This window comes from Oncorhynchus mykiss, chromosome 17, assembly GCF_013265735.2.
Source record: "Oncorhynchus mykiss isolate Arlee chromosome 17, USDA_OmykA_1.1, whole genome shotgun sequence".
Taxonomy (NCBI): Eukaryota; Metazoa; Chordata; class Actinopteri; order Salmoniformes; family Salmonidae; genus Oncorhynchus; species Oncorhynchus mykiss.
The window spans coordinates 20,998,539-21,012,884 of NC_048581.1; the positions used below are offsets into that span (position 1 = coordinate 20,998,539).

Below are 14,346 nucleotides of genomic sequence, written 5' to 3' on the forward strand. Positions count from 1 at the left end.
TCCCATAGCAAGCAGATACCAAGACGGCCATTAAGGAACTTCATGGACTTTATGCAAACTGGAAACCATATATCCTGAGGCTGCATTTATTGTAGCTGGGGATTTTAACAAAGCTGATTTGAGAACAAGGCTACCTATATTCTATCAGCATATCGATTGCAGTACACGAGCGAGGAACATGCTCGACTATTGCTACTCTAACTTCTGCGATGCATACAAGGCCCTCCACCGCCCTCCTTTTGGCAAATCTGACCATGACTCCATCTTGTTGCTCCCCTCCTATAGGTAGAAACTAAAACAGGAAGCGCCGTACGTAGGTCTATCCAATTCTGGTCTGACCAATCGGATTCCACGCTTCAAGATTACTTCGATCACGTGGACTGGGACATGTTCTGGGTAGCCCAGAGAACAACATTGACGTATACACTGACTCGGTGAGCGAGTTTATAAGGAACTGTATAGGAGATGTTGTACCCACTGGGACTATTAAAACCTTCCCTAACCAGAAACCGTGGATTGATGGCAGCATTCAAGCAAAACTGAAAGCATGTACCACCACATTTAACAATAGCAAGGTGGCTGGGAATATGGTTGTATATTCCCTCCTTAAGTCAATCAGGCAAAACGTCTGTACAGAGACAAAGTGGAGTTGCAATTCAACGTCTCAGACACGAGACGTATGTAGCGGGGTCTACTGACATTTACGGATTACAAAATTAAAAACCAGCCCCGTCGCGGACATTGACGTCTTGCTTCCAGACAAATTAAACAATTTCTTTGCGCGCTTTGAGGACAATACAGTGCCACCAACGTGGCCCGCTACCAAAGACTGTGGCCTTTCCTTCTCCATGGCCGACATGAGTAAACCATTTAAACATGTTAACCCTCGCAAGGCTGCCGGCCCAGACGGCATCCCTAGCCACGTCCTCAGAGCATGCGCAGACCAGCTGGCTGGTGTGTTTACGGACATATTCAATCAATCCCTATCCCAGTCTGCTGTCCCCACATGCTTCAAGATGGCCACCATAGTTCCTGTTCCCAAGAAAACCAAGGTAACTGAACTAAATGACTATCGCCCCGTAGCACTCACTTCTGCCATCATGAAGTGCTTTGAGAGACTAGTCAAGGATCATATCCCCTCCACCCTACATGTCACCCTAGACCCACTTCAATTTGCTTACAGCCCCAATAGGTCCACAGACGATGCAATCGCCATCACACTGCACACTGCCCTGTCCCATCTGGACAAGAGGAATAACTATGTAAGAATGCTGTTCATTGACTACAGCTCATCACTCAACACCATAGTACCCTCCAAACTCATCATTAAGCTTTAGTCCATGGGTCTTGACCCCGCCCTGTGCAACTGGGTCCTGGACTCTCTGACGGGCCGCCCCCAGGTGGTGAAGGTAGGAAACAACATCTCCACTCCACTGATCCTCAACATTTGGGCCCCACAAGGGTGCGTTCTCAACCCCCTCCTGTACTCCCTGTTCACCCATGACTGCGTGGCCATGCACACCTTCAACTCAATCATCAAGTTTTCAGATGACACAACAGTGGTAGGCTTGATTAACAACAACAACGAGACAGCCTACAGGAAGGAGGTGAGGGCCCTTGGAGTGTGGTGTCAGGAAAATAACCTCTCACTCAATGTCAGCAAAACAAAAGAGATGATCGTGGACTTCAGGAAGCAGCAGAGGGAGAACCCCCCCCCCCCCCCCCCCCCCCCCCCCCATCCACATCGATGGGACAGCAGTGGAGAAGGTGGAAAGTTTTAAGTTCCTCGGTGTACATATTACCGACAAACTGAAATGGTGTGGTGAAGAAGGTGCAACAGCATCTCTTCAAACTCAGGAGGCTGAAAAGAATTTGCTTGTCACCGAAAACCCTCACTAACTTTTACAGGTGCACAATCGAGAGCATCCTGTTGGGCTGTATCACCTCCAACTGCACCACCCACAACCACAGGGCTCTCCAGAGGGTGGTGCGGTCTGCACATCACATCAAGGGGCTAAACTACCTGACTTCCAGGACACCTACAACACCCGATGTCACAGGAAGGCAAAAAAGATCATCAAGGACAATAACCAACTGAGCCACTGCCTGTTCACCCCACTTCCATCCAGAAGGCGAGGTCAGTACAGGTGCATCAAAGCTGGGACAGAGAGATTGAAAAACAGCTTCTATCTCAAGGACATCGTATTGTTAAACAGCCATCACTACTAGCACAGAGAGGCGGCTGCCTACCTACAGACTTGAAATCATTGGCCATTTTAATAAATGGATCACTAGTCACTTTAATAACGCCACTTAAAGAATGTTTACATATCTCGCATTACTTATCTCATATGTCCACTCTACAGTGAGCTCTTTCTCGTCGAGGGGGAGAGCGGGAAGTCGGCTGTTTTATGGAGGTCGTCAAATACGCTGCCTCTATGCTCTGTAGTGTTCGAGTTTGGAATGTAAACTATGGAACACAGAGAGACACTTGGACATCAAAAGTTTGAATAATTAAACAATATTTGTATTTTGAGAATGTGGGAATGGTCCGTGGGTAATTAAAGAACAATCCTGTCGAAGTTGTTTTATTTTGTGACATCAGAAAGCAGTAGGACAAGATAACGGTATCTCTGGAAGTGTACATTTCTCAGTTATTAGTTTTCTATCTGAATGTTGTATAAAATGAATGACTAAATATGACACTATTTGTGAAAAGATGTAATGTGATGTTAGTGTCATGTACTTCTAGTAGTAGTGGGTGGAGGGGTCAGGCGCAGAGAGCAGGGTAGTTGATATGTGGAATGTTTATTCCCAAAACCATAGTGTCGGTCAACGCCACACACACGGGCGCAATAAGACCCAGTCCAAAACCACAGTGTCGGTCAACGCCACACACACGGGCGCAATAAGACCCAGTCCAAAACCACAGTGTCGGTCAACGCCACACACACGGGTGCAATAAGACCCAGTCCAAAACCACAGTGTCGGTCAACGCCACACACACGGGTGCAATAAGACCCAGTCCAAAACCACAGTGTCGGTCAACGCCACACACACGGGCGCAATAAGACCCAGTCCAAAACCACAGTGTCGGTCAACGCCACACACACGGGTGCAATAAGATCCAGTCCAAAACCACAGTGTCGGTCAACGCCACACACACGGGTACAATAAGACCCAGTCCAAAACAACAGGACGAAACGGTTCGAGAACAAAATACTTCCACAGAAATCACACACATCAAATAACAGAAAACAAGCCCGCACAAAAGCCGGCGGGCCTACCGGGTTTAAATAACCCAACCCCAGCTAGTAGGCCGGCGACGACGACCGCCGAGTGCCGCCCGAACAGGAAGAGGCACCATCTTCGGCGGGATTCGTGACAGTTAGCCTTCTAAATGAGAAAATTGTTCTTCATATAAAGGTTTTAGCCAAGTCAGTGGCCACTCCCACGTGACCAGACATCACATTAGGCGTCCTGGAACCGCCCCTTCTTCCACAGAGTATAAAACCCACCTCCGAAAAAATGTAGATTAGATCAGAAAACATGAAGCAGTGGCTACATGTTGAAATGGTTGGCAACTGTGCCAAAGGACAAGACCAGAGAATGTGGAGATCATTCCCACGTTGAAATGGTGAAGAAATATACAAACGAAAGAACAATTATTCAGACAACCGCTGTTTTAATACTTCAGTCTGGTAAACGCATTTGATCTAAGAACATTTCCGAATGGTAGTCTGAATTATCCATTCTAACAACATACGGCTTTGATCTCCATGACTATCCAGCAGACGGACCGGCAACCGCAGAGAGGGCAACAAAGGCAGACACTTGTAAATATGTAAATTGCAATTTATTTTTGAATAAATTCATGTTCATAGTATTAGCAATTTCTATGAGTGTAGTAATCCTCCATGAGTTTCCCGCTCTTGAGCGGTCCCCACCCCTTTCCTTTGTCTACCAAGCCGTCATATCGGTTTCCTCAGCTAGGGACTTTTTCTTTGTATCATGTTGTAACCAATGTGTGACTATTTGTGTGTGTGTTTATGTAATTCTGTGATTTATTTTTAAGTTAGTTAGTAAATAAATAATTAAGCCAATTTGTATGTCGGCGATTCGTGATTCTATGCTGTGGTTCGTGCAGATATCCCAGGGTTTGCTACGTTCAGTAATGAGACTAATGAGGTCAAATTCATTAATAAGCGACTGTTTTGATAAGATATGAAAATATCGGAAGAGTTATATTCAGGAAATTGAAACTCTATAAACAACATGTTCCCGTAGTGCCCCGACTTCCTAGTTAATTAAAGATACATGATTAGTTAAATTGTGTAATTAAATTACACATAGAGTGTCACGCCCTGGTCGAGGTATTTTGTGTTTATCTTCATTTATTTGGTCAGGCCAGGGTGTGGCATGGGTTTTTGTATGTGGTGTGTTTTGTCCTGGGGTTTTGTTAGGTATTGGGTTTGTGGTTTAGTGGGGTTCTCTAGCAAAGTCTATGGCTATCTGAATTGGTTCTCAATCAGAGGCAGGTGATTATCGTTGTCTCTGATTGGGAGCCATATTTAGTCAGCCATATTCTTTGAGTGTTTCGTGGGTGATTGTTCCTGTCTCTGTGTTTGTTTTCACAAGATAGGCTGTATAGGTTTTCGTGTTACGTTTGTTGTTTTGTATTTGTTTGTGTGTTCTTCTACATTAAAGAACATGAGTAACCACCACGCAGCATTTTGGTCCGATCCTTGCTACACCTGCTCGTCCGAGGAGGAGATAGAAGAAAGCCGTTACATAGAGAATTGATTTGATATCATACAGTCTTCACATTTAATGATAGTCAACAACACGACACTGCTGACAACCAAATTTCGAAATTGCACCTTATGTACCTATTATTCTAACTCTCAACAGTAAGTTGAGACCCTGAATGCATATAAATATACAGTACCAATCAAAAGTTTGGACACACCTACTCATTCAAGGGTTTTTCTTTACTTTCACTATTTTCTACATTGTAGAATTTGAGTGAAGACATCAAAACTATGAAATAACACATATGGAATCATGTAGTAACCAAAAAAGTGATTCTTCAAAGTAGCCAACATTTGCCTTGACAGCTTTGCACACTCTTGGCATTCTCTCAACCAGCTTCATGAGGTAGTCACCTGGAATGCTGAAACTGGCTCTCATGAGGACCGCCACAGGAAAGGAAGACCCAGAGTTACCTCTGCTGCAAAGGATAAATTCATTAGAGTTAACTGCACCTCTGATTGTAGCCCAAATAAATGCTTCACTGAGTTCCAGTAACATACACATCTCAACATCAACTGTTCATAGGAGACTGCGTGAATCAAGCCTTCATGGTCGATTTGCTGCAAAGAAACCACTACTAAAGGACACCCATAATTAGAAGAGACTTGCTTGGGCCAAGAAATACGAGCAATGGACATTAGACCGGTGGAAATCTGTCCTTTGGTCTGATGAGTCCAAATTTGAGATTTTTGGTTCCAACCGCCATGTATTCGTGAGATGCTGAGTAGGTGAATGGATGATCTACACATCTGTGGTACCCACCGTGAAGCATGGAGGAGGAGGTGTGATGGTGTCGGGGTGCTTTGCTGGTGACACTGTCAGTGATTTATTTAGAATTCAAGGCACACAACCAGCATGGATACTACAGCATTCTGCAGCAATACGCCATCCCATTGGGTTTACGCTTAGTGAGACATCATCATATCATTTGTTTTTCAACAGGACAATGACCCAACATACACCTCACAAGCTGTGTAAGGGCTATTTGACCAAGAAGGAGGAGAGCGATGAAGTGCTGCATCAGATGACCTGGCCTATATAAATATATAAAATAATAAAGGTATTATGATTTGCTTAACACTTTGTTGGTTACTACATGTGGAGGAGGTTGAAAAGCAGGTGGAGAAGGAGGTGGAGGTTGAGAAAGAGATGGAGGTGGAGAAGGGTGTGGAGGATTTCATAGTTTTGATGTCTTCATTGCTATTCTACAATGCAGAAAATAGTAAAAATAAAGAAAAACCTTTGAATGTGTACTCTAGATTTGTCCAAACTTTTGACGTGTACTGTAGATGTTTCTAACCAGTAAAACCTGATCAGAACCCGGACAATGTCCCCATGGAGAAAGAGCTGTTCTCTGAGCCCCTGCCAGAGTCATTGACCACAGCCTATTGTCTGCAGTTCGGCCCCAGTGTAAAATTCATGAGGATCTACAAGAGGGCGTTTGGCCAAGACCACCAAGTGGCCAAGCACAAGCTCCATTGGAGGTCAACAAAGCTCTTTGATGCCACCTATAACATTGAAAACATGAATGCCCTCAACGGCTACATGGAGGTATATTTGAACCTCTACCCGGAGGTGAAGCCGTGGGAGGAGGAAGATCTTCAAGAGGTGGAGCCTCTGGGGAAGGAGTCTCTGTAGGTGAAGGCTCTGGAGGTGGAGAAGGAGGTGGTGGAGAAGGTAGTGGAGAAGGACATGGAGGTGGAGAAGGAGGTGAAGAAGGATGTGAAGGAGGTTGAGAAGTAGGTGAAGGTGGAGAAGGATGTGCAGGAGTTTGAGAAGCAGGTGGAGAAGGAGGTGGAGATGGAAAAGGATGTGGAGGAGGTTGAGAAGTAGGTGGAGAATGACGTGGAGGTGGAGAAGGAGGTGAAGAAGGATGTGGAGGAGGTTGAGAAGGAGGTGGAGGTGGAGAAGGATGTGGAGGAGTTTGAGAAGTAGGTGGAGAAGGAGGTGGAGATGGAAAAGGATGTGGAGGAGTTTGAGAAGTAGGTGGAGAAGGAGGTGAAGATGGAAAAGGATGTGGAGGAGGTTGGGAAGTAGGTGGAGAAGGAGGTGGAGGTTGAGAAAGAGGTTGAGAAAGAGGTGGAGGGGAAAAGCACGTGGAGAAGGATGTGGAGGAGGTTGGGAAGTAGGTGGAGAAGGAGGTGGAGGTTGAGAAGCAGGTGGTGAAGAAATAAGAAATAAGAAACACCTAGCTACAATTCTTAAAATATTCCAAAAGAAAATGAAATTATCATCATTTACTATGGATGTCTGGTGTGTTCATAACAGATGTGTGTTGTTTAGTTATTTTTAACACGGATATTTTCTTTCTGTCTGTCTGTCCACCCGAAGACAAAAAGAAAACAAAGTACACCAGGTTTTTCAGGTCCAGGACCAGCTCTTCCAACCTTCCCAAGGATGACAGAGCCCCACCTGAGCTGCCTGCATCTCTCACACACACAGAGCAAAACATTAGATATATTTGCATAAAGCAATACTTGCAATGAAAAAAAATGGAATTGCTTGGAAAATATGAACATTGTGTCCTTGAGCTTTTTTACATGAATATAATCTGATTATTATTACAATTCATGTGTACCAATACAGTACATTGAACTTTATTACACCAATGATAGCACCAATTCATTATAATGACGGTGCCATAATATAAACAGGATTTGTAAAAAGTGTCTATAGGGCATTCATAACAAGCTTACATAGCTCCTTTCTAACACAAGGTTTTATCCCAAGTAATACTCCTCTGTAGACGGAAAGTGAAAGATTGTCAAAAAGAGTGAGAGAGTCTTTATCTGTGTTATGGAGCAGTCAGCAGGGACAGGCAGTAGTCAGCAGCACCATTATCTGTTGTCAAACAGGGGCCTCTCTGGGCCCCCATGCACACTGATAAACACAGCCTAGCACATAATCACCTACTAGACACACAGGTCTTCTCAGAACCACATGTCCCAGAGGTGTGTGTGTGCTGCTCAATGTGTGTGTAGTAGTTTTAGTAGTGGGGGAGGGGAGTTTGAGTTGGTTCATGAAGCTGAATGAAGAGGCCAATGTCAGAATGATATTCTGCTGGCACTGTACGCCATAACATGTCAGAGAAACAATACACTTGAAATGACACGTTCAGTTGTTTTGTGCAAAACAAAGTCCATGACATTCATTAGCTAGAATTACATCTGTTTGTTGTTCTTTTTCAATTCTCTTTCTCTTTGGAATTGTTTTGCTGGCCATAGATTTCTGCTCAGGATCAAAAAAACAGGGAGGGGTAGCGAGGGGGGAGATACAACTGTTCATTCACTCTTTCTCCTGGTTAAGAAGAGAGGACTGGAGTAAGAAATGGAGTTGGCATAGAACACACGCACACTCACGCACGCGCACGCACACACACACACACACACACACACACTTATGTCCCACCCCCCAACGGTCATCAGAAGATACATGAACGGAGAAGATTTGAAGTCACGTTCACAACCGAGAGAGAAAGAGGGGGGGATACGGTAGACGGGTAGAATGGAGAGAGGACATCTGTAAAAAGAAAGTAGGCTACTTGGCAGGTCAAACTGGACAACAGACAGGTGTAACTGTTTTCAGGATGACTGGTCACTTACAGTTTGCAAGAGTCTAACCATTGTGAGATGGTCATGTAAAAGAAAAGACAAACCTCACATTACTGTCACCTCTGTAACCTGTGTGAAGTTGACGTCTAACTGGTCAGATGGCTGGGACACAAGCTGCTGTGCTTCCATCCTTCAGCTCCTTCTCAAACTTTGTTCACTCTCAGGACAATATGAAGGTACGTATTTGTTACTTTTATTTGGTTTCTACATTTTGCCGAAACAATTAAAAGTGTTGTCACTTGTATATCTTTGTTTTAAGAGGGTGAGTCTTGGGGCTAACGGCAGAGTGTCTAAACGCCATCAACTTTTCTTTAAACAAAAATGTTTTGACTCGCAATGAAGAGGCCCTGTGAGCACAGCCTCATATCCCCAACACATTTAATACAATATGTGGATTTTGATTTAAGATCTGTTCAAATATCAAATGGATTTTATTTGGAAAGTTACTACAAAAGTAGGATTTAATTATAAAATAGTTATTTTAATGTGTCAGTGGGTGTTGTTTGGTTATTTCCACATTTATGTGAAGTTAGTAAGAGAGGCTCGATATGAACTGATGTTTTTGTACTGTCACACAAGGAGTGGAAATTTGAGGATGGCGCTCTCAGTCTGGACTCTCAAACCAAGAGGACATCACCTGGCAACACCAGTGACCAGCAGCCAGTTCTTCCTCACCTGGACGATGAAAGTGAAACCTCATGGGACATGGAGTTCTTGTTGTCTGACTGGAGCAGCCCATCACCTGAGCTGAACCCCTCTCTGGACTACAACACTCAGCGTCTTCTTCAACCGGACCAAACTGGACTCTACCATGATGGAGGAGGGATGTTGACGGACCAAATAAGTCCAGACAGGCTTCATACGGGCAGCAGTAGCCTGATGGTTGAGCTGCTCACCCCCTTGGAGACCATTGGTTCAGGCATACCAGAACTTTACAACCAACAGGTTCGCTCATCATCATCATTATCATCATTCCCCATTCAACCGAACGTGGACCAGTATGGTTTCAACCCCGGAGGCAACCAGGAGGGACATGGCAGAGATAGAGCCACTGCTGTCCTCACTAAGGCCAAATCATGGGACTTTGGAATGGGACACTACTACCCCCAACAACACACTTCCATGGTGACGTTTCAAGATGGCAGATTCCTCCAAGCCCCTGTCTCCATGACAACTTCTATGACCTCTGAATTTCGAACCCACCACTACAGCTTCCTCCAAAAATACCCCCACCACCTGGGTCTATACCGCAACCAGAGGGACTACAACCTCCATGGCCACCACCACCAACAAGCCTCCTCCAACCACTTCCCCTACTCCCAGCACCAGCAGCCCCACCTAGCTATCACCTCCTCAGGGGTTCCTCCTGGTGGCTTGGAGGGGAAGAATGGCCGCAGGACTGTGGCGAAGAAGAGAGCTGCTCTACACAGCTGTGAATACTCAGGTTGTAATAAGACCTATACCAAGAGCTCCCACCTCAAGGCTCACCTCCGCACACACACAGGTAAGAATACATCAATTAGAATACGTTGCACAGGTAAGAATACATAAATTAAAATACATTACACGGGTAAGAATGCATCAATTAGAATAAATTGCACAGATAAGAATACAAAGATTAGAATACATCACACAGGTGAGATTAGAACACATTACACAGATAAGAATACAGAGATTAGAATACATTACACAGGTGAGATTAGAACACATTACACAGGTAAGAATACAGAGATTAGAATACATTACACAGGTGAGATTAGAATACATTACACAGGTAAGAATACAGAGATTAGAATACATTACACATGTGAGATTAGAACACATTACACAGATAAGAATACAAAGATTAGAATACATTACACAGGTGAGATTAGAATACATTACACAGGTAAGAATACAGAGATTAGAATACATTACACAGGTGAGATTAGAACACATTACACAGATAAGAATACAGAGATTAGAATACATTACACAGGTGAGATTAGAACACATTACACAGATAAGAATACAGAGATTAGAATACATTACACAGGTGAGATTAGAACACATTACACAGATAAGAATACAGAGATTAGAATACATTACACAGATAAGAATACAGAGATTAGAATATATTACACAGATAAGAATACAGAGATTAGAATACATTACACAGATAAGAATACAGAGATTAGAATACACTACGCAGATAAGAATACAGAGATTAGAATACATGACACAGGTGAGATTAGAATACATTACACAGGTAAGAATACAGAGATTAGAATACATTACACAGGTGAGATTAGAACACATTACACAGATAAGAATACAGAGATTAGAATACATTACACAGGTGAGATTAGAATACATTACACAGGTAAGAATACAGAGATTAGAATACATTACACAGGTGAGATTAGAATACATTACACAGGTAAGAATACAGAGATTAGAATACATTACACAGGTGAGATTAGAATACATTACACAGGTAAGAATACAGAGATTAGAATACATTACACAGGTGAGATTAGAATACATTACACAGGTAAGAATACAGAGATTAGAACACATTACACAGATATTGAGGCATTAATGCATATTCTAGGGATTAGAATACATTATGGATAATAGGCAGAAGAACTGCATGATGGACAACTTCATATGGATGAATAATGATTCATGGTTTTTAGTAGTAATGGCTATTGAATAGAAAAAGTCTAAACGATCCTTGGGACGTCCCAACTCTGACGTCAACCCATTGAAGTTGAAATGTTAAACAGTTAAGGAAAGGGTTAGGTAAGGGTTAAGGTTGGGTTAGGGTATGGACGTCCCAAGGATCTTTGATTGCATTAACCCTATTGAACAGAATACAATCTACACTATGAATTATCAACACATTGTATCAACAGAGGGACTACAGTTGCTGCGGAGTGTTTAAAACAAGTCCCTTATGAGCCAACTGATTTTGACACTGGTTGCTTTTGTGTGCTATTGATTCCCTAGGGGAGAAACCATACCACTGTACGTGGGAGGGCTGTGGGTGGAAGTTTGCCCGTTCGGACGAGTTGACCCGTCACTACCGTAAACACACGGGTCAGAAACCCTACGCGTGTCTGCAGTGTCAGAGAGCCTTCTCCCGCTCAGACCACCTGGCCCTGCACATGAAGAGACACACATGATGAGAGGAGTGGAGGATGGGTATGACTGGGGCTGTGTGAGAACATACACACTAATATGTGTGCACCTGTATACACACACTCTCATTCTGGTTCTCATTCTCTCTCTCTCTCTCTCTCTCTCTCTCTCATCTCCTATCTCTCTCTCTCTCTCTCGCTCTCTCTCTCTCTCTCTCTCTCTCTCATCTCCTCTCTTTCTCTCTCTCTCTTTCTCTCTCTCATCTCCTATCTCTCTCTCTCTCTCTCTCTCTCTCTCTCTCTCTCTCGCTCTCTCTCTATCTCTCTTTCTCTCACTCGCACACTAATCTAATCAACACACACACGGTGCACACGCAACGACTAGGCAGAGTAGGGTTATCATGGATGAAGAGGAGACTACTCAAAGACATACAGTGGACACACACACGTTGTCCACACACTATAAACAGCTAAAGTTGGGGTGTAGGGTTTGAGCAGAGCCTGAAGGTAGGGAGGGGCAAGAGACCAGAGGTGACAGAACAGAGTACTCGGGTTGGGGTGTAGGGTTTGAGCAGAGCCTGAAGGTAGGGAGGGGCAAGAGACCAGAGGTGACAGAACAGAGTACTCGGGTTGGGGTGTAGGGTTTGAGCAGAGCCTGAAGGTAGGGAGGGGCAAGAGACCAGAGGTGACAGAACAGAGTACTCGGGTTGGGGTGTAGGGTTTGAGCAGACAGACAGTGTCACTGGGGAGTGTCATTCTGGCTGAAACATTGTATAAGGAACTTCATACAAATATGGGTTGTTTCCAAAATCCAACACTATATTTATGGATCTTAATATTTCCTGTAAATTATCTAAAGATATTATTTTTTATTAAGGCTAAGATGTTTCTTGAATTAAGGTTAAGATTCGATTAAGATATCAACTTTTCATGTGGTAAAAGTTACTAGTTTCTTAATTTCATGGAGACAGATCACGTCAACTGAACCACATTGAAAATACACCAAGCAGATCCATTTTGTATCATTTCCAATTGAATAAATGTATTTATTTGCAAGGCTTTTCATATTAATATAATTCATAACTTCATACTTTTTATATCACTTTGGTAATTGAGTGCTTTAAACTTTTCTCAAAGGTTTTATTTGTATAATTTGCTCATTTTAATACATTTATTTGACTCTGCATGATTGAGTTGTTTCTCATTTCTAAGTAAAATGTAAGTTAATTCAATAAATGTGTTCACTTACGAGTGAAGCGCAAATGTATAATTTAACCACTAGATGTCGCTGTTCTATAGGGATATTATGAAGTGATACATTTTTGGGCTTTTTAGTCATTTAACAGACACTTATCCAGAGCAACTTAGTTCATGCGTTCATCTTAAGGTAGGTAAGCCAACCACATATCACAGTCATAGTAAGTCAAACTGTTCCACAATACCAACAAAGTCAGTGATAGTAACAAAAGAGAAGTGCAAGTGTAAGCGCAAGAACGTATACACCGAGTGGACAAAACATTAGGAACAGCTACCTAATGTTGAGTTGCACCCGCAGTTTGCCCTCAGAACAGCCTCAATTCGTCGGGGCATGCACTCTACAAGGTGTTGAAAACGTTTCTCAGTGACGCTGGCCCAAGTTGACTCCGATGCTTCCCACAGTTGTGTCCAGTTGGCTGGATGTCCTTTGTGTGTTGGACCATTCACACACACATCAAATATTTGTTTTTATTTTTTATCATTTAGTATTTTTTTACGAGCCCAACAATGCAGTTCAAGAAATAGAGTTAAGAAAAGATTTACTAAATTAACTAAAGTAAAAAATGTAATAAAAGTAACACAATAAAATAACAGGTTAGTCATGGTAATTTGTACATGTAGGTAGGGGTAAAGTGATTATGCATAGATAATAAACAGCCAGTAGCAGCAGTGTAAAAACAAAAGGGGGGGGGGGGGGTTAATGGAAATAGTCCAGGTGGCCATTTGATTAGCTGTTCAGTAGTCTTATAGCTTGGGGGTAGAAGCTGTTGAGGAGCCTTTTGGACCTAGACTTGGCTCTCCAGTACCGCTTGCCGTGGGGTAGCAGAGAGAACAGTTCATGAATTTAGTGACTGGAGTCTTTGACAATGTTTGGGGCCTTCCTCTGACACCGCCTGGTAATAGGTCCTAGATGGCAGAAAGCTTAGCTCCAGTGATGTACTGAGCCGTACTCACTACACACTGTAGCGCCTTGCGGTCGGAGGCCGAGCAGTTTCCGTACCAGGCGGTGATGCAACCGGTCAGGATGTTCTCGATGGTGCAACTTTTTGATTTTGAGGATCTGGGGACCCATGCCAAATATTTTCAGTCTCCTGCGGGCGGGGTGTTGTCGTGCCTCTTCACGACTGTCTTGGTGTGTTTGGACTGTTAGTTTCTAAATATCAGAGTAAGAACTCGACGGACACTATGAAAGCTTAAACCAGGTTTATTCTTCCAGAGGATCGAATAGCTGGACAGACAGAAGACATATTCACACAAGCACTGATATTTAACCCTTTCTCCTATGCTGAGTCTCCTCCTACACATCTGAACAGCCAGTGCATCTCTGTTGCTAGACAGAACCTTAGTGATATCTGTTCTTCCTCACTTCATCTGACCTGATCTCTGCCCCAAAGTGCTCACTCCTCCCTAACTAACGGCTGTCATATTGACTCGTACCAGACTGTGTCTCCTCTCCTCCCATAGATGCCCTGGTGGCTAACAATAACATATCCTGACATAATGTAAACGTTACACATTACCCCTCTCTCCCTCAGTGACATGAA

The 14,346-nt window shown here is 43.4% G+C and overlaps 1 protein-coding gene and 1 long non-coding RNA gene across 3 annotated transcripts; both read left to right on the plus strand.

The window, feature by feature from the left end:
* Positions 1 to 6,481: 6,481 nt before the first annotated feature.
* On the plus strand, positions 6,482 to 7,326 carry LOC118940088. Its single transcript, XR_005036694.1, has 2 exons — positions 6,482 to 6,551; positions 7,144 to 7,326. It is a non-coding gene; the product is annotated as an uncharacterized LOC118940088 (long non-coding RNA).
* An 878-nt stretch (positions 7,327 to 8,204) lies between these two features.
* On the plus strand, positions 8,205 to 12,146 carry LOC110515911 (Krueppel-like factor 1). 2 transcript variants are annotated; one of them, XM_036949326.1, is made up of 3 exons: positions 8,205 to 8,599; positions 9,003 to 9,927; positions 11,406 to 12,146. In XM_036949326.1, the coding sequence occupies exons 1-3, from the start codon at positions 8,522 to 8,524 to the stop codon at positions 11,588 to 11,590; spliced, it is 1,188 nt and encodes a 395-aa protein (XP_036805221.1). In that variant the 5' UTR covers positions 8,205 to 8,521; the 3' UTR covers positions 11,591 to 12,146. The 2 variants fall into 2 exon arrangements, with proteins under 2 accessions (XP_036805221.1, XP_036805222.1); XM_036949327.1 differs by having other exon boundaries at positions 8,231 to 8,599; positions 11,415 to 12,146.
* Positions 12,147 to 14,346: the final 2,200 nt, after the last annotated feature.